Consider the following 19,814-nt stretch of genomic DNA (forward strand, 5'->3'; position numbering starts at 1 on the left):
CTGATGAAAAATAGAACTGCTGGTAACAAGAACCTGTTACATACAAACATCAACCAAGTGCAACGGCCCGGTTCAGCGTCTGGGGTATCCCTTGCCCCTTAGGAGGGTTCTACAAAACCTGTAGAAACCTGCAGCGGAAGCACAAGGCTCCCTTTGTAGATGGTAATGTTGGTACCCAGAGGTAGGATTGCCAGAGTGGTGCAGGGTGGCCTACAATCTCTGTAGATGTTATATACACGTGTCACGGTGTTCCTACCTGGATATCTTTGGATCCCAGACGTGATGTGAAGTTCAAAGGGATAAAAACACAGAAAAAAAATATACTTGGTGTAATCTATAGACCCTCCAACATCACAGAAGAGATAGAAACGCAACTGTAAAACCAAATGGAGCGGGTGGCACAGGCTGGTACAGTGGTCATAATGGGAGATTTTAACTTCCCAGACATTGACTGGGGTCATGGTTCTGCCTCAACCGCAAAGGGGAGGAAATTCCTCAACTTGCTGCAGGACCACTTTATGGGTCAGTTTGTAGAAGCTCCCACTAGAGGCGATGCTCTGTTGGATCAGGTAATTTCTAATGATGCAGAGCTTGTTGGAAATGCTACTGTTCGAGATACACTAGGTAATAGTGACCACATTATAATTATATTCCGCCTAAACTATAAGAAGCAAACTCTGTCCGGCAGAGCAAAGACACTACATTTCAAAAATGCTAATTTCCCTGGGTTGAGGGCAGCATTTCAGGGCATAGACTGGGAGCAGCTACTGTCACATAATAATACTGAGGATAAATGGGAGAGCTTCAAATCCACATTGAGTAATTGCACTACAAAAATGTATTCCTTTAGGTAACAAGTATAAACGGCTAAAATTAAACCCCCTATGGCTTACAGCTACTGTAAAAAGGGCAATAAAAGACAAAAAAAAGGGCGTTCAAAAAATGCAAATCTGAGGGGTCAGCTGTAGCGTTTGAAGATTACAAAGGGCTTAATAAAATCAGTAAAAAGGAGATAAAATTTGCAAAAATACATACAAAGAGAACAACAGGTGGCAAAAGAGAGCAAAACAAATCCTAAAAAACCTGAGCAGGTAGGTCCCCTAAATAATGATAAGGGGGGGGGGGGGAGGGGTAGTCACTGAAGATAAGGAAAAGGCAGGGTTACTAAATGTTTTTTTTTTTTTTAGCTCTGTATATACAAAAGAAGAGAAAGGAGCTGATATCTGTGGTGCTGGGGCTGTTAGTACATCCAGTAATATACTCAATTGGCTAACTATATATATGCTCCAAGATACGTTAAATAAGGTAAATGTGAACAAGGCTCCGGGTCCAGATGGATTACACCCAAGAGTGCATAAAGAGCTCAGTTTAGTCATTGTTGTGCCCCTGTTTATAATTTTTTAAGATTCTCTAGGTACTGGTACAGTGCCAAGTGATTGGTGCAAGCCAAACGTGGTGCCCATATTCAAAAAAGAATCAAGATCCTTCACAGGTAATTATAGACAATAAAGCTCCTCACACAGTTATTCCCCCTCATGGCCCCAGAATATGCCACATGCCCCCTCCCCTCACAGCAATGAGTTCCCCTCACTCTCGGCATCTGAGAGTGTTAAAAACCGGAAGCGTGGGATTCCTCTTCAGGCGCACTTTCCCCCTGCGGAAATTGTGTAAAGCACCCTGTTCTATAAATAAGTCACAGCCTGTACTAGGCTTCCAGGCTTATTGTTAGTATATCCCAGTTCAGGCCACTAGATGGCAGCACTGAACTGTGATATAGTGATTTCTATACAGACTAATGGAGCAATTTACATCTGATGATTGCAAGTTGTGGTCCACTTGGGGGACTTAACAAAAAGTAAAAGATATAAAAAAAAAGTTTTGAAAATATATAAAAAAAAACTTAATTAAAATCACCCTCATTCCCCAAAATAAAAAGAAACAAACAAAAAAAAATAATATAGCATTATGGGCATCGCCGCATGCGAAAACGCCCATACTATTTTTTTAATCACTTTATCTCCCAAGAAAATTGAATAAAAAGTGATCAAGTCATACAGACCCCAAAATAGTATTGTCAAAAATTTAAGATCGTCCCGCAAAAAATGAGCCCCCACACATCTCTGTAGACATAACTGTAAAACAATAAATAATTTTTTACGTCCTGAGCAGGGGTGCTGTTAATGTTGCCACCTTTCCCAACAAAAAATACTGATTACACAACCAAGTTAAAAAGGTTGATGTGGGTTAATACGGATGTTATTTGGTCATATTTTATGCTTTGCTCCATTTTTTTTCTCAATAAAATCAAACTTTTCACTATTTAAGTTTTATTTAGACTCTATTTTTAAAATGTTTCCATGGGGATTCAAACTCACAACCATCTACATTGAAGGCAAGATCCTTAACCACTAGGCTATAGAGCTCAATGCTAAGGTTTCTCTTGTATTATACAATGACAATACTGAGTTCTATAGCCTAGTGGTTAAGGTTCTTGTCTTTAATGTAGATGGTTGTGAGTTCAAATCCCCACAGAAACATTTTAAAAATAGAGTCTAAATTAGACTTATATACACACGGTGTCCCCAAGCATAGTGATCAGGCTTGGGTATCCTCATTCATGTTTATAACACTTGACTCCATGTATGGACCCATCCATATATGGACACATCCAGCAAGGACTCCTAAGCCAGGGAAATTTCCCACTCTTGAGTGTTGAACAATCTGCCAGAACTGAAGCAGGGGAGCCCCTTAGAGGATCGGGGCCCTGGGCAATTGCCCAGTTTGCCAGCCCTGACCACGATCAATCCTATTTAACCAGGAAAACTGTGAATTATGGTGAACTAAATGAGCCAGCTATTGCTTCCATCTGATGTACTGTTGCAGCATAACTTTTACATTTGTGCAAATGAGGTGCTCAGGACACCAAGAGGCTGGACTAGCCCCTCAGAGCACCGCTTCGATTCCTCCTCTCCCCCGTCGCCACTTCCCCTCCTGCCCTGATTGACTGTTCGCAAGCATGGCGCAGAGCCTCACACTTGCGGCAGTGAGAGTTCATTGGTGCATGTGCAGCTGATCTCAACAGGCTACGCCCACTGAGATCTGCACTTCGCAAGCAGTCCATGCCACCACTAGGGGGAGCTCAGTGCTTAGAAATGTATACAGTTACCACTGCACTTAATGGAGGCTGTAGAATCTCAATGCACTGAGCTCCCCCTAGTGGCGGCTGTAGGAAAATGCCATGAACTGATGTAAGGAGCATGAAAAGCAGTTCAATGCTGCCCCTCCCTTCCCCCCCATAGCAGTCATGTCGTCTGCCTCCATCGTAAGCATGCCACTCTCCATGTACTGCTTAGGCGGTGTTGTGGGGGGCGTTAATGGGCATAGCAAAGGTGGTATATAAGTCGTCCCTCTATTTGTGGTTTACATGTTGAGACATATGGAAATCGTAGGCAGTTTCGGCATCACCGGGGCCTTGATTTAGCATTACAGTGTCATTATTTTTTTTTACTAGATGACCTGCATGCCAGACAGATGCCTATGTGCACAGTAAAGCTGGAGGTGAAGCTGTCAAGGTGCACCAATGACACATTCAGCTCTGCTACATCTGCTGACCCCATAAGCCGGCTTTGTGATTTCAGTGATAACTATAAACTCTAACCAGTCGGAGGACGACACAGGGTTTTTCATATCTATGACGCTCTGTGTCATCAGGGTTGAGTTTATACAGAATAATAGAGAGATGCTGCCCCAGGCTACCTGTTCAGATCCCGGTGGATGATGGGGTAGGTCAGGTTGTGGAGATACTCCATGCCTTTGGCCACATCCACAGCGATAATCAACTTTGATTGCAAGTCAAGGTTCCTGCGGCAAAAAAAACAAAAAAAAAAAACGATAAAAACACTCCGTACAGAAGAGCTCACAGGTAAACAGTGCAGTGAAAAGTATCTGCCCCCTTCTAGCTGCTCATACTTTAGAATATGTCTGAATTGCCGGCCATTAAAGTGTAACTCCGACCTTCATATTAAGGGTCGTAACTTTCTGTGCTGATTCATGTCATAATACATCTTTATAGGGGGCCGCGTCACGGTTCAGCTCGCCTTCCGCTGCGCTGGACGCTCTGGTTAGCAGAATCAAAATAGCTGCAGCTTTTAACCCTTTAACCACCAAGCAGTGACCAGGGCTTTTCTGCTGCCATCTTGCCGCTGCATCTACGGAGTAGTCGCCAACTGGTGGAGCGAACAGGCCAGAGCGTGACCTAATGGGACCAGGGGTCAATACCGGGAATCAACAGAGAGGGCATCAAGGCCGGCGGGATCCAAATACAGGGGGGGATACAAGTGACAGAACGGCAGGAAAAAGGGAGGTCAGAAGAGTCAGGAAAGGAAGGGTTAATCCAGAGGAGTAGTCAAGGTTGTTGGGTCAGGAATTTAAAAACATTGACTTAGGTTTCAGGGCGAGCCAATCGATCTGGCCGGTCTCCCTATCTGCCTGCTGATTGGTTGGTGGACTGAGCCCCAGATTTGCTGGATCTCCTTACTTTGCATCCCTACAGGGTCAAAGAGTGGTGACAGTGGCCCGGGGACAGACGTTCTAGGAGCCCCAGGAGATGAGTAGGTCACAGGTTTAGCTCACTGCTACAGAACTCAAAACCACTGCTACCCTTCACAAAGCTACAGATTAGACAAAAAGAAAAATTTTGACTTCCTGGCACCACCACTAGGGGGAGCCCAACACTTATGGATTTTTACAGCTCCCACTGAACTCAATACTAAATCCGTAGCAGTAAGAATGTCAGCTTAGGTCTAATCAAATTCATAACATCCATAGTATTTCTATAGGAGGGAAAGCTCCAAATCCCAGAATGGGTTGAAGGGGAACTGTATAGGTCGTCCGCACTTCATGGGCTTTTTCTGCCACTGGAAGGTTTTCATAGTCTTATTATTATTATTATTAATTACCTTTTCTGCTCATGTAGAAGAGAAAATAACGATCCTCCCGAGACGTACTGAGTCACTATAGCAAACTGACTGGGGTCATCCAAACAGGCACCAACAAACTGAATGATGCACGGGTGATTGAGGCGGCACAGTATGGAGACCTCCCGGCAGAACATGTCCACGTCGGATTTGGAGCAGTAAGTGTTGGCTCGGTATCTGAGAGGAGCAAGGCGGGAAACAGTAGGTAAAAGCCTGATCTTAAAGAGGAGCCGTCCCCTCTCCTGACAGGTCTGGTTTAGTAACTACTTGCATCCCCCCTGTGATAACAATTCTGGAACATCTATTCTTATGACTCTATGTTGTGCCATTCCTTTATTATTCCTATTAGAACTTATGAATGAATTGCCAGCAATCTGCAGTGAAGGTCCAGCTGGGTGTTACCAGTTGGGGGCATGTCCCTGCACAGTCTGCACTGGCTGCACTAATCGGATAGTGTCGTACTGTGCGGGGACACACCCCCCAACTGGTAACACCCGGCTGGACCTTCATTGCAAACAACCAGCAATCCATTCATAAGGAATAATAGAGGAACAGCACAGCATAGAGTCCTAAGAACAGATGCTCCAGAATGGTTATTACATGTGGATTTAAGCAGTTACTAAAAGACATGTCAGGACAGGGGACAGGTCTTATTTAAAGGGGTATTCCCATCTTGACATTTATGGCATATCCACAACTATTACTAGAACAGGGTCTCATCTAGCGGTCACTGTGAATAGACAGGCGGCGGGGCATGCTCGGCTCTCTCTATGGACTTCTATGAGCAGCTGAGCGCTGTAGCCAGCTGATGAATGTAGAGGCAGCGTGCACACTGGACCGCAGCTCCGTTCATCTGGAGGGACCCCTGTTCTCATGGTCGATGTGGATCCCGGTGGTCGGACCCCCACCGATCGAGGAGTTATCCCCTATCCAGTGAATAGGGGACACTGGAATACCCCTTTAATTCTGGATTAAAGGAATTTTACAGCAACATCCCCTTTAATTCTGGATTAAAGGAATTTTACAGCAACATCCCCTTTAATTCTGGATTAAAGAAATTTTACAGCAACATCCCCTTTAATTCTGGATTAAAGGAATTTTACATGCAACATCCCCTTGAATTCTGGATTAAAGGAATTTTACAGCAACATCCCCTTTAATTCTGGATTAAAGGAATTGTACAGCAAAATCCCCTTTAATTCTGGATTAAAGGAATTGTACAGCAAAATCCCCTTTAATTCTGGATTAAAGGAATTTTACAGCAACATCATCACATCACAACGGGTCCATGTCACTGCTGCGGCCGGATTGCTGCGATACTATCAGCTAACCATAAGAATCCATAAAATCGAAGGAAATGTACATTTTACCTCTAAAAAAAACAGTAATGAAGAAATATAATTTTCCTCTTCATTTCTTTCATTAGCGATAAAGCTGAATTGCCATAAACTCTCCGACTTTACCTCTTAATGGCGACGATTTTATTTCTGCATCTTCCTTTGTATACTTTCCCGAATGACCCTACGAAATACCAAAGAACGGGTAACTATCCAAAAGTAAATCATTAACGGCGCTAGTGAGGCAGCGGCGGGCGTCGCAATCTCGCACCTGATCCAATTATTTCGTGAAATTCTATTTCTGACATCTGAAGGTGAAAGTGCGAGGGCAGGCTGGCGCGCAGGAGGAGGACGTCGGCTTTCTCTGCGAGGAAATAAGAAAAAAATAAAAACATAATAATAAGATCGCAGCATAAAAGGTTTGTGCATAAAAATGAGCAGATGATTGGCTGCAGTGAACCACACAGAGGATCGGGCATGTCAGTACATTACATGGGGCCATCCCACTGACTTCAATAGGGAATGTGCAATACTTTATTTCCCCTGTAGAGGGCGCTGCAGGGAAATTGAACCCCCGACAGATAATTTCTGATTAATGAAGATCTCGTCAGCAGCACGCCCCGTGAGCATCCTATTAAAGGACAACGCCCGCAAAGGGTTACCTATAAACAGTACTGCACTTTCTATAGGTTGTATGTGATATAGCAGCCCAGCGGCAACATCGGACATGTGCGACGGCCATGTTTTTTTTACAACCCCTTTAAAAAGGACCCGTCGTCTCTCCTGACATTTCTGTCTTAGTAACTACTTGCATTCCCATCTAATACCAATTTGGGAGCATCTATTTTTATGACTTTGTGTTGTGCCATTCCTCTATTATTCCTGATAGAAGTTTATAAATGAATTGCCAGCAGTCTGCAATAAAGGACAAGCTAGGAGACAGATGTTAGGTGGGTGTCCCTGCACAGTCTGACACTATCCAATCAGTGCTGCCAGGGCCAGAGTGTGCAGGGACACGCCCTCAACTGGTAAACCCATCTGGGACTTTACTGCAAATTACTAGCAATTGATTCATAACTTCTAGCAGGAATATTATAGAGTAAACTGGTGACACCCATCTGGATCCTAATTGCAAAATGCTAGCAATTCTTCATAAGCTTTTAGTAGGAATAACAGAGGAATGGCACAACATAGAGAATAGATGTTCTAGAATTGTTATATTACACAGGAAATGCAAGTAGTTACTAATCGACAAGATAAACCCTATTAAACCAGCCATGCTGCCTAAAGCAAACATGTCCGAAAAGGTGGCAAAGAGCACCCATCGACAAGATAAACCCTATTAAACCAGCCATGCTGCCTAATAGGGTGGATGCTGCTGATTAAAATGATACCTATCATGTTAAAATCGGTTAAGGCATTCCAGAGAAAAAATACTTTTATTCTTTATGCAAGTGAGGGCTTTAGGGCACTGAGAGGCGGGGCCTAGCCCCTTGGTGACCTCAGCTTTCCAGTGCTGGCCACGCCCCTCAGTGCCCTGAAGCTCTCACTCGCATGAGGAATAGAAATCTTTTTTTCTCTGGAATGCCACAACCGATTTTTAAAAGACAGGTATCCTTGTAATCAGCAAGATCAATGCTACCAGGCAGCATAGCTGGTTTAATATGGTTATCCCCGCTGAGAGGTGCCCTTTAAGCATGCTTCATACATTTAGCATGATGCCAAAGGGATGGTCGGATGGTAAATGCCTTTCCGATGCACTCACTATTTACTGTATATTCCTGCCCTTGTGTATAACCTCGGGGGAGGGGATGGGGGAGAGGAGCTCTTTAAAAAAGCATCTCTACCTTTAAACATGCTCATCTGTGTCCTCTTTCCAGGCTGGAACTCTGCCCAACTTATATCTATCAATGTGTTTCTTCGGCTAGTTATTTTTTAAGTGCATCTGTTGCTCTTGGAGGGAACATTTAATGACAATCTGTTTGGAATGGGCTGATATAATATTTATGCCGCTGGGGATTAAAAGCATTTGTCGATGAAGAGTCCTTCTTGGAAGATTAATCCACCTGAGCACTGTACATGAGAGTCAAGAAATTAACCGTTTCTTCCCATATATAGAAGGAAGGATTAGAAAACCTACACACAAAGTGAGACGCTAAGCAGAAGTGGATGGCGTTATTTAGATTCCAGGATTTAAAGGGCAACTCTAACCCTATATAATTTTTTGGGTCTAAAATCGCATGTTGAGTAATTTTATTATATATATTTAGAGCTCAGTTATACTTTGCAGGGAATTCACTGATGAACCAGGCACAATGTCTTGTAGGACTAGCGCAGCCGATTACCTTTCACTTAGCGATCCGTGGCTTCATTCAGGAGAAAAAAATACTTCTAATCCATATGCAAATGAGCAGTTAAGTGCAACAAGGGCTGGCCCAAGCCACTCTGTGCACCCTTGCTCCTCCTGCTTCTTCTGCCAGCCCTGCCCTCATGTTTTTCATTGACAGCACCAGATTACTCCAGAGTCATCTAGCCTCGGCCTGTCAATCAAGAGGGAAAGAGAGGGTCCAACAGCGGAAGCAGGAGGAGCAAGATTGCACAGATTGGCTTGGGTCCGCCCCTGATGCACTTAACAGCTCTTTTGCAAATGGATTAAAACCAATTGCTAAGTGAAAAGTATTATAAGATTCAGCTGAGCTAGTCCTACAAGGCATTGTACCCGGTGTAACAATGAATTTCCTTCTGACAGGTTCACTTTAAAATTCTTTCTGGTACCCTACTGCCACCACTAGGAGGAGCTAACAGACATGGATTTTTTCACTGAGCCCAATGGGAGTTGCTTATATTCATATGCAGTGAGCTCCCTCTAGTGGTGGCTGCAGACAGACATAATTGTATCTATGTGTGAAAGTAATACAGAATGCAAAACTCAGTAATGAAAACTGTAAAGTTATATATTACGAGGCTCACAGTTTTGGACTTAATTCTGTAATTGTAAGATAAATCTGATTAACGAGGCGGTAAGAGAAGTGAGTCCTGGAAGCTTCCGGTCCCACAAATGGTCTTACCTTTTGTCAAGCTTTTAATCTTCCCGAGAGGAGATGGGACAGATACGTAGGAGCCATCTAAGACACAGACACAGAGATAAGGAAAGTGGTAGAAACTTATATTAAAGGGGATTTCTGGGAACCAGCAGACCCTGGCAAGCCCACCTTTATTACACATAGCTCGTTTGTAGGAGAAAATATGTAATATACTGACCGTCCGGAAGTTGTGGCAATCTGAACCCTTCATGGGAAACCGAAGGTCCAGGTTCTGCAGAAGTCACATCCTTTACCAGGTTTCTGGACAGAGCTATGGATGGGATGTCATTTCCGCTGTGGGTGGGGCCAGAACTATTCCTTTCCCTGGTGCATGTGCAGATGAGGTGGACTCAGGATTCAGCATGCGCCAGCGAGAGGAATAGTTCTGGCCCCATCCACGTCCCATAGCCCAGGCTTCAAACCTGGCAAAGGAAGTGATGTTGGTGGAAACAGGATTTTCAGAAGAGGAGCATCACGTGACTGGTTTCCTGAGAACCTGATCCACATAACTTTGGGACAGAAAGTATATTTTGCAAACTGGTCATTTTGATATAGGAGATAAAATGGTCCTGGTCGCCGGGACAAGGGCTAGAAGATACAGTGTGGGCTAGTGGTGGTGTTTTTTTTTTTTTTCATTATTATTATTATTATTATTATTTATTTGATGATGTTTTTTCTAGAGGTAATCTGTGGCTGCTAAGACCCAGAAGCTCCTGCAGTTACCCGTCACATGGTGATCACATGATTGCTGAAATCAGAGCAGGAAGTAGCATTTCCGCTGCCTGATCTTAATGCACAGCGCTCATTTAAAGCTGAATACAGAGTATACAGTCATATATAAGGCAGGGATGGTGAAAAAAATAAATAAAAATAAATCCCTTTTCTATGGAAGAAAGGTGTGCTGTGAATCTGCTATTGTAAGGAACAGGAAGTGGAGAGCAATGGCTAGCAGAGATAGGCGCAGCACCAGAAAAGCAGTGGTGGGGTATCAATGAGATGAGCAATGTTATTTTTTTTTTTTTAAAACCTTTCATGACCTTTTTGAAACATTTTTCTCTCCCCTGGTAAACCTGTCTAAGGTGGCTCCATCACTATTACCACTGGCTCCTACTCTCCACAGTCATCCTGATGCATAGAAAAAAAGACAAACCAGTGTCGGGGCCTAAAGGAAAGAGGAAGGGGACAAAGGTTTATGTTTTTTCTATGTGCCTTGATCTTTTTGGATGCAGTCAATAACGTTCTCTGATGAGTGCAGGTCTGACTCCCGACCGATCAGGTTTTGAATGGGCTGCTGCCCTCTGGAGTAGGCACTGCAACGACAAAGCTCCGTACATTGGATAATGGCAAAGATATACAATACCATTCAGGACCACTACCCAGTGTACAGAGCTGTGCCGTTCCAGTGTCTATTCTAGAGGGCAGCAGCCCCGTTCAAACAGCTGATCAGTTCTGAAGTGGGAGTCAGATTTGCACCTATCTGATATTGATGATCAATCCTAAGGAAAGATAGGACATCAATATTGAAGACTTGGAAAACATCTTTAAATGCAATAATAAGACAGTATGCAGTGAGCTCCCCCTAGTGGTGGATGCAGGCAGCTAGAATTTTTGCATGTAACTTTTAAGTCTTTAGGGGGAGATTTGGATCTCAATAAAAAATGCCAACTGCTCTAAAGATATAGCATAAAACTAATCAAAAAAGAGAATTTTATACCGCTATGGCAAAAAACTAAGTGTTCAAGGATGGACATTTATTTTTTGAGCACAAAACCGAGAAAAAAATTCAAATTTGAAAGGATGTCATATTTTTATGTAACACAGCAAAATCAGCCTTAATAATGTAATTACATGACTGTATTACCATTCAATCCCTCCAATGGCCCACAGCCATTTCTGCACTTTTAGCATGTACGCTCTTCACAAAGGCTGATCAGTACTCTAACAGAACACTCGGATATTAAATACCTCCACCGGGCTGCGAGTACTCATTACAGGGAGATTCTTCCTGAGGCCGCTTGTAATGCTTCAGCAGGGTAACGATGCCGTCGTGACCTGGAGAATTGCAAAAAAATCTTTGTAATACCCAATTACAGAGCTATAGTATATAAGCCATCGGCATCTTTTTGTGGCCGGTCCCTGTAGATTTCCTCTGTGCACCACAGAACGGTATTGTTGCCACAGAATGTTGTTCTGTGTATGAAAAAATATGATATTATGTAACACAAAACTGCATTCTGTCTGACAAAATGCTATTCTGTGTCACATAATGGTATTTAGTATGCCTACAGGGTATTTTGTGACACAGAATGTTAAAGGGGTTATCTGCAATAAATAAATAAATAAATAAAAATAATGGTCCCCCCTCCATATGATTAAAGGTGTTCTGCACTTTGTTTAAACTGATGATCTATCCTCTGGATAGATCATCAGCATCTGATCGGCGAGGGTCCGACACCCGGGACCCCCGCCTTCTCACTGTTTACCGCTGGCCGAGTGACGTCACGACTTGTATCAACTGGCCTCGGCGGGGCTAAGCTCCATTCAAGGGAACGGAGCTTAGCCGCGCCCAGGCCAGTGATACTAGTCGTAACGTCACTGGGCCTGCGGTAAACAGTGAGAAGGCGGGTGTCAGACCCTCGCCGATCAGATGCTGATGATCTATCCAGAGGATAGATCATCAGTTTAAACAAAGTGCAGAACCCCTTTAAGCATTTTAACAGCCATTACATTGGGAACCGCAGGCAGCGCAGCGCTGGCCCAGTAGGAATATTTTCAACATTATGGGGCACATTTTTTAAGACCGGTGTCTTAGAGGCCGGTCTTAATATAGGCCCTGAGCTGGCAGTGGATCCGGCCTTTCCATAACTTCGGTGCATCCAGTGCCAGTTCTAAATGAGTGGTCTTACATTTAGACCTTTTTCCATGCCTAAAACGGGCGTAGAAAGAACCAACCGTTGTGCCGCCATCTGCACCTGAAATATGCCTAATTTAGGCATATTTCAGCTTAGTAAAAGACCCCCTATAAATGTTAAAGTGCTTAATCACATGAAAGAAGGGGGCATTAAAAAAATAAATAAATAGCAGATAACCTCTTTAAGTAGCCTCATAAAATGGTAACGTATTTTATTGGTCCTTGGTCATTTTGTCTGTACAGTATTATTGCCACAGAAAATAAAAAAAAATTCACAAATTTTAACGGTTTCCAGTTGCAGAGCCATGAAAGTAAAGCTGGATATTGGCATTTTTTTGTAGCTGGTCCCTGGAAATTTCATCTACAGTATGTACAGTATGTTTGTTACAGAATGTTGTTCTGTGCAAAAAAATAATAATTACATTGTGTAAAAAATTATACTCTGTCTCACAAAATGGTGTTCTGTGTCACATAGAATTTTGTGTAGCCTTGTGTAGCCACAGGATGTTCTGTGTCACAGAATGGTATGCTGATATATAAGCCATGTTAAGCCTGGCCAGTGCAAATTTTTTGGGTGGGTGGTTCCTGGCAATTTTAACATCAATAGATACATATGCTAACAGATAGAGTATGCCAATGTGAACAGCACTTTCTGTAGTAAAAATACATTTTGTAAACCAAACGTATTTGGTTGGAGTAAAATTTAAGTCATATTTCACCAAATTAAACTGGTTTTGCATAGCACATACAGAATGATTAAAATTCTAATAAAATTGTGCTCACAAAACGTTCTTCCGTACTAAAGAACAGTATTGTAGGCACAGAATGTGTTACAAAATTTTATTCTGTATAACAAAATTATATTCTGTGTTACAAAATGGTATTCTGTCACATATTGGTACGTTATGTTACAAAATTTTGTGTGGGACAGACTGGTATGCCACCCCAATTTCAGACGTAAGCTATAAGCTGTGTAATGCTGGCCACTGGCATTTTTTCTTGATTGGAGATTCCTGTAAATTTCAGTTTCACATGCACCATTGAAACCATTCATTCTGTAGTAAGAAGGCAACTTTGACTCGACCATGTTTCGGACAAAACTGCCCTCTGTGTCACAAAATGTATTGTGTATCACAAAACAATATTGTGGTCACAGAATGTCATGTTACAAAATTACATGACAAATTTATATGACAAAATTGTATTCCATCGTACAAAACGGCTTAACAAAAATTAAGTAAAATTGTCCTATTCTGTATCACACAACAGAGTTGTGGTCACATCTGTTACAAAATGACAGTTTGTATAAAAAAATCTTATTTTGTCTTACAAAATGGCATTACAAAAATCTAACTAAATTGTCCTGTGTCACAAAATGGTATTGTGTATTAAAGAACAGTATTGTGGTCATGTGTTACAAAATAACATTTTGTATCACAAAATCTTATTCTGTCTTACAAAATGGCATTTTGTGACGCAAAATGGCCCAGCGTTTAGACCCTAAATCGCTATGACTGCATGTATCGTTGGCTGCTGGGGGATACCACACACCTTTCTCGTAAGCCCACATTAGGCACGTCTGTTCATCCTTTTCCCCGCTCGATTTACTGGGATCGCTGGCAACGAGGTTCATGTCGGCTCCGTTGTCGAGCAAGAACTGAACCAGCCGTATGTGGCCGTGGTAGCACGCGCAGTGTAATCCTGCAGGATCGGGACATGAAGGCGCAAGCATTACATGAACATAATAGAAGTACACCCAATAATCATAAAGCCAGGAGTGATATTCTTCCTGGGGAAATATGTTATGCCGAGAATCACCAAGTGCTGAAAGGACAAGATGATTTTATTTTATTACAACCAACAAGCTGGTACTTATTCTGCCAGCCGGGAAGAATGATAACCTCACAACAAAAATGAATACATAAGAAAGAGAGCAAAGAATAATTGTAAGCGCTGGGAGTGCGCAAAGGACAGAACCGTAGATCACTCCAAGACGTTAACGTTTCTTAATCTAAATTAATTGCTACCCTGTGCCAGATGGGTAACCCTTAAAGTGCCTCCACCCCAAATAATGAAACCTACGTGTGCTCCTGATAATTTATACACTAATTCACTGGGAAGGGCATCATTACGTCCACCAGAGCTGCTCTTCCTAAGTTAACAGGAAGTTTCAGCCATTGTCGGCCATTTTGGAGGCTATGGAGAAAAGTCTTGGGTCACTTGGTCACCAGACATTATTCTTTCCTGCCTCCTGTCCTATCTGCCAGTCTTAAGTATGTTAAGGTGCCTACACACAAGAGAAAAGATTTTAAACTATTTTCATTTAAAAAATGAAAAAAGTTTTCGGCATGTTGGAAAATTTTTGATCATGGCTGGCTGAAACCATATCTGTATGGCCTGATTTGCAGTTATTTTGACTCCTTGGTCGGCTACTTTGGTCTGGCATGATGCTGGTGGGATGGTACATATGAATGATCCAACAGATGTCTGATCGGCACAATGACTAACTTTACCCCTATGGCCACACTCCTGTGGCTGTTTGGCAGGGGTAGGAAGAGTATTTCTATCATCCAAGTTATCCAATCAACCTTCCGTAGTGTCATTATAGTTCCTATGTGACAGCTACGGCACCTTCGCAACCAGAGTGCCCCATTAGTACTAGCCATAACGCCCACCATGAGTAGTTGTCCCAATCTTTTTAAGTGTGCCACGTTGCCTCCCACGAATACAAGCCACAAGACTCCCCCACCCCTAGAATAACAGTCTTGCCACAGTATACAGATGTAGCAGGGTTAGCACTCAAGCTCTTAACTCAAATTTCTTAACTCATCGCGTTATATTGAGACAAAAGCCATTGAAAAGCAATTAAAGGTGTTTGCTTAACTCATTTAGTTTAGATAACACATCTCATAAATCATGAGTGTTAACTCTACTACATCCGTACTTGCTCCCATCTCACTCCCTGGTCAGTTACTGAAATCCAGGAAGTTACATTTAAGCAGCCACCAGGTGGCGCTCACAAATAACCTTCTGCTCCTCAGCTCATCTCTATGATCAGTGCAGAAAAGTTAGACTGGAGCTGCCGTAAAGCGTCCAACACGTCTGCCCTCTTACCTGTATGTCCATCTCTACCCTGGTGGTTGATGTTGAGGACGTTTTGATCAAGAAGAAATTTAATGAGCTCCAGTTTTTTGCCGTATGTGCATGCGCTGCGGACAAACCCACAAAACATCAATAACATAACAACAATGACGCACGCTAAAGGTTAACAAAGAGTTAAAAATACTATTCAATTAGGCCAATTTGACTGGGACCAGTTCCTAGTTGTGGATTATGGAGGTTTCTGCCCCTCCATCTGAAGTTGCTTGTTTGTAAGGTTCAGCATTATTATATAGTCGTGTTCATGAGGCATGATGCAGTGCCCATATCCAGTGGTTTTGGTGCCTCTTGACCACTTTTTTACAGGCTGCTGTTCAGATGTTGCTCCTGTCCCTGCTGCTCTCTACTTCCTCTCCACACAGGAAATGGCTGGAAATATCTGCTCTAGTTGAGGCTGAGTCACCTCTCTGGCTTGTGATTGGCTGAGTGGGCATTTCTATCCACTTCCTGTGTGTCAGGGTGGGAACAGGAAGTGGAGAGTAGCAGGAACCAGAGCAGACAGTGGCGGGCAATCAGTGAGGATATGTAATGTTTATATTTTTTTACCCATTCTGGCCCTTTTAAAGACAAATTTTCTTTCCCCAGAAAACCCCTTAAATATTTTTAACTTCTCGATGTACCAGATGAAAGTGATGACTCAAGACATTATACGGTGATGCTGGTATGTATTATGTATCAGGAATTCAATTCAGTGAGAGAAAATGTGCCAATATTTACCTATGAAAAGCTGTTTCACTGAAAATGTTTTCCTTCGTCAGACTCTCCGTACCCGACAGCTGAATTAATTCCTTCACCACTTCAAACTTTCCATTGTAACAGGCGCTGTAAGAAAGATGGAGGTACATTAGATCAAGGGTGTCATATCAGAGAGGCTGCCCCAGTGCTCGCCATGGGGCCCATGGAGAGAGAGCTCCTTGGAGAGTGCAGTCCATGGAGAGTAGAGTCCATGGAGAGTAGAGTCCTTGGAGAGTAGAGTCCATGGAGAGTAGAGTCCTTGGAGAGTAGAGTCCATGGAGAGTAGAGTCCTTGGAGAGTAGAGTCCATGGAGAGTAGAGTCCATAGAGAGTAGAGTTCTTGGAGAGTAGAGTCCTTGGAGAGTAGAGTCCTTGGAGAGTGGGCCTCATCCTCTTGGATCCTTCTACCATTGAGGAGTGGTGGCATGAACTTACACCTAGAAGAGGAATTTTGTGGGTTGGACTGTCCCACCAGAGGATCAATTCATGGACTCATGGTAGGTGGGAACTTAATACAACAATGGAGGAACAGGTTCTGAGAAACCCAAGAAAGGTCACAGGAGGAAAAAAAAAAAAGGACTCTGGCGCTTCACCAATATACATAGGAACTCTTGCTTCCAATTCATAAAGTGTTTTGATGATAAAAATCCCTTCTTCAGCTGTACAGGAAACATATTTTTGTCCCCGAAGCGTGTCATGTACATGTTCTGTATATAAGCATGGGAACCCCAGTCTGACTTGGCTCTGAGACCAATTTTTATTATGTATGTCCCTACATAAACCTGGTTGCCCAGCTGGTAATCATTTTTAGGAAAGGGCTCAAAGTGTGTTAAAAAAAATAAAGGAAGCCATACTCACCCCACCGATCACCCAACACTCCTGTACTGACACTTAGCTGGTCCCTGCTAGTCTCTTCTTACTGGTCCCATCTAGACACACAGGGAATGCCAGGAGATGTCTACTGCATCAATCATCTGCTGAGTTGAGTCTCCATTGTGTCCAATGACTGGCTGAACAGGTATCTCTTGTTTTTTTCTGTGTGTCGAGGGGACCAGATAAGAGTCAGTCAGTATTTTTTTTATTATGTTAACCCATTCTGAGCCCTTTCCCCAAAAAAAAGTATCACCTGCTGGACAACCCCTTTAAGTGGAGGCCCATGTTCAGAGGCCCAGGTCCTAGATTCAGGATACTCACAGGTGTAAGGATGTGTCCCCATATATATTCATCACGTGGGGCTGCAAATCAGAGTTATTCTGCAGAAGATATCTGACAATTTCATGGTGCCCGAATCGGGAGCAGAAATGAAGCGGAACGTGATCTTCATTATCTTGGGCATTGACTGTTGGAAAGATGGATAATGTGAAATGTGTAATACAGTAGGTAGCAATTATGAAACTTAAATACAAAAAAAGTAATCAAGTCCTTTTACAGCTCAGGATTCCCCTCTATGCTGCGGCGTACCAGCACTATCCATATATTGACATTTATTTGAATGGCCAACTTGTAATGCTGCCTTTCCCCTGCAGAGGTCACTGCAATGATAAGGAATGGTTAGATAATATTATCACTGGAGGTTGGGGCTCATTCACACGGCCGTATGAACGGATCCGCACCCGTTCCGCAATTTTGCGGAAGGTCTGCGGATCCATTTATTTCTATGGGCCCTCAAAAGACGCGGACAGCACTCCGTTATTCTGTACCATGGCTCCGCAGAAAAGATAGAACATGTCCTATTCTTATCCGCAATCGCGGACAACAATAGGCTTTTTCTATTATGGTTGCTGCCATGTGCGGTCTGCAAATTTTCGGAAAGGATGTGATTTTACAGTTCGAACACCTTCCACATCTAAAGAACCCCTTCATCTTTAACCAATTGGACGTCTCTTCCCCTTGGGTGTGTCTTTTGACCGTTGGTGCTATTTTAGAGGCAAGATTAGCAGCTCGAGTGTAAGTAATGCGTGGGGTTGCTGTGAGTAAAGGTCCTACAAGTTTGTCATCAAGCAGGAAATGCCAATATTTCTTTATTATTCTTTCTACCTGTCTATGTTGGGAATGAAATGGCAGTATTAATTGTAGTGTTTCATCTAGCTGGGCTGGGTTGCCTGGCCGAAAAAAATCATCCCCATTCATATGTCGAACCTTCCCCAATGCATCACTAATAATTTTCGTTGGGTATTCTCGATCTGTAAATAGTTGGCTTAACTTGTAAGCCTCATCCTCAAACTGCTCGTTATCCGAGCAGTTTCGTTTGAGCCGTCTAAATTGTCTCACAGGTATGTTAGTGAGCCATCTAGGCAAATGACACCTGGAAAAGCGGATATAACTGTTCCTAGCTACTGACTTAGTATAAGTGCTACAGATAATTTTTGAAGCCTCTACTTTAATACTGAGATCCAAAAAGATAGCCTCAGTAACATCTACTGTAGGTATACATTGTCATTTATATTAATCTCAGCCAGAAAACAATCCAGGGATTCTCTACCGTCTTGCCATATAAAGAAAACATCATCGATGTACCGGCGCCAGAGCACCAGACTCGTCCCCAGCCTTGGCAGGATGACATCATCCTCCCAATGGGCCAGAAATAAGTTGGCATAGCTGGGGGCGATTCTGGTGCCCATGGCGGTACCGGTTAGCTGTAAATCGAACTGATCCTCAAACGAAAAATAATTGTGAGATAGTATGCAATTCACAGCCTTCAAAAGGAAATCTATCTGTTTGGCCTCCAATTGATCCCTCCTTCCAAAATGTTCTTCTAGGGCCTGTAATCCTTTTTTGTGTTCTATCACTGTATACAGTGAGCTAACATCCATAGTGCCCATAATATAATGGTCCTCCTATTTTAATGTTTCTAAGACCTGTATTATTTCAGTTGTATCTTTAATATAGGATGGAGTCTCCTTGACCAGTGGTTGTAACCATTGGTCAATATACTTTGATAAATTAGACGAGATGCATTCTATCCCTGAGACAATCGGTCTTCCAGGTGAGGACCTTGGATTTTTGTGGATCTTTGGGACGCAACAGAATGCTGGTATTCTCCTTTGCGTCCCCAGGATGAATTTAGCCTCACTGTCTACCATAAACCCTTCCTTTAGCCCCACATTACACAGGTTTGTGAGTTCCTTGTAATAGTTTTCTGTGGGATCTGTTTTACATTTTTGAGAAGTTATTATATCATTAAGCTGTCTTAGACACTCCTTTCTATATAGTTCAGTGTCCATTACAACAGCCCCACCCTTGTCACCTGGACGTATTGTGATATCATGTGTTTGCTGTAGTTCCTGGATAGCCTCAATTTCTTTACGGCTGAGGTTATCTTGAATTCTGCCATTTTTGAGGAGTCTTAATTCTCTTTCTACATTCTTTTTGAATGTTGATAGGTGTTCCCCTGTATCTTGTTTAGGATACTTTCTAGGTTTTAGTTTAAGGGTAGTATGTGGGTATTTCTTTATTTCTTTTACTTCCACATTATTGGGACAGATAGGATTTAAAATTTTTTTTTTTTTTTTAGACATAGTCTCCTCATAAATTTCTCCACTCCTATAAATGTGGAGAATTTATCCAATTTTTGGGTCGGAGCAAATTTAAGGCCTTTGTTTAAAAGGGACATT

At 42.7% G+C, this 19,814-nt stretch overlaps 1 protein-coding gene across 3 annotated transcripts in view; it reads right to left on the minus strand.

Moving 5' to 3' along the window:
- LOC122943020 (serine/threonine-protein kinase TNNI3K) overlaps positions 1 to 19,814 on the minus strand; it is a 228,599-nt gene that overhangs the window by 123,419 nt on the left and 85,366 nt on the right. For all 3 annotated transcript variants that reach the window (XM_044300379.1, XM_044300378.1, XM_044300377.1), the window contains 10 exons: positions 17,395 to 17,539; positions 16,184 to 16,288; positions 15,422 to 15,516; positions 13,859 to 14,008; positions 11,362 to 11,448; positions 9,382 to 9,438; positions 6,585 to 6,677; positions 6,440 to 6,497; positions 4,959 to 5,153; positions 3,757 to 3,861 (listed from right to left, as the gene is read on the minus strand). In XM_044300379.1, the coding sequence (XP_044156314.1) occupies positions 3,757 to 3,861; positions 4,959 to 5,153; positions 6,440 to 6,497; positions 6,585 to 6,677; positions 9,382 to 9,438; positions 11,362 to 11,448; positions 13,859 to 14,008; positions 15,422 to 15,516; positions 16,184 to 16,288; positions 17,395 to 17,539 (1,090 nt within the window). The remainder of the gene's footprint in view (positions 1 to 3,756; positions 3,862 to 4,958; positions 5,154 to 6,439; positions 6,498 to 6,584; positions 6,678 to 9,381; positions 9,439 to 11,361; positions 11,449 to 13,858; positions 14,009 to 15,421; positions 15,517 to 16,183; positions 16,289 to 17,394; positions 17,540 to 19,814) is intronic.

This window comes from Bufo gargarizans, chromosome 7 (genome assembly GCF_014858855.1).
Source record: "Bufo gargarizans isolate SCDJY-AF-19 chromosome 7, ASM1485885v1, whole genome shotgun sequence".
NCBI classification, from domain to species: Eukaryota; Metazoa; Chordata; class Amphibia; order Anura; family Bufonidae; genus Bufo; species Bufo gargarizans.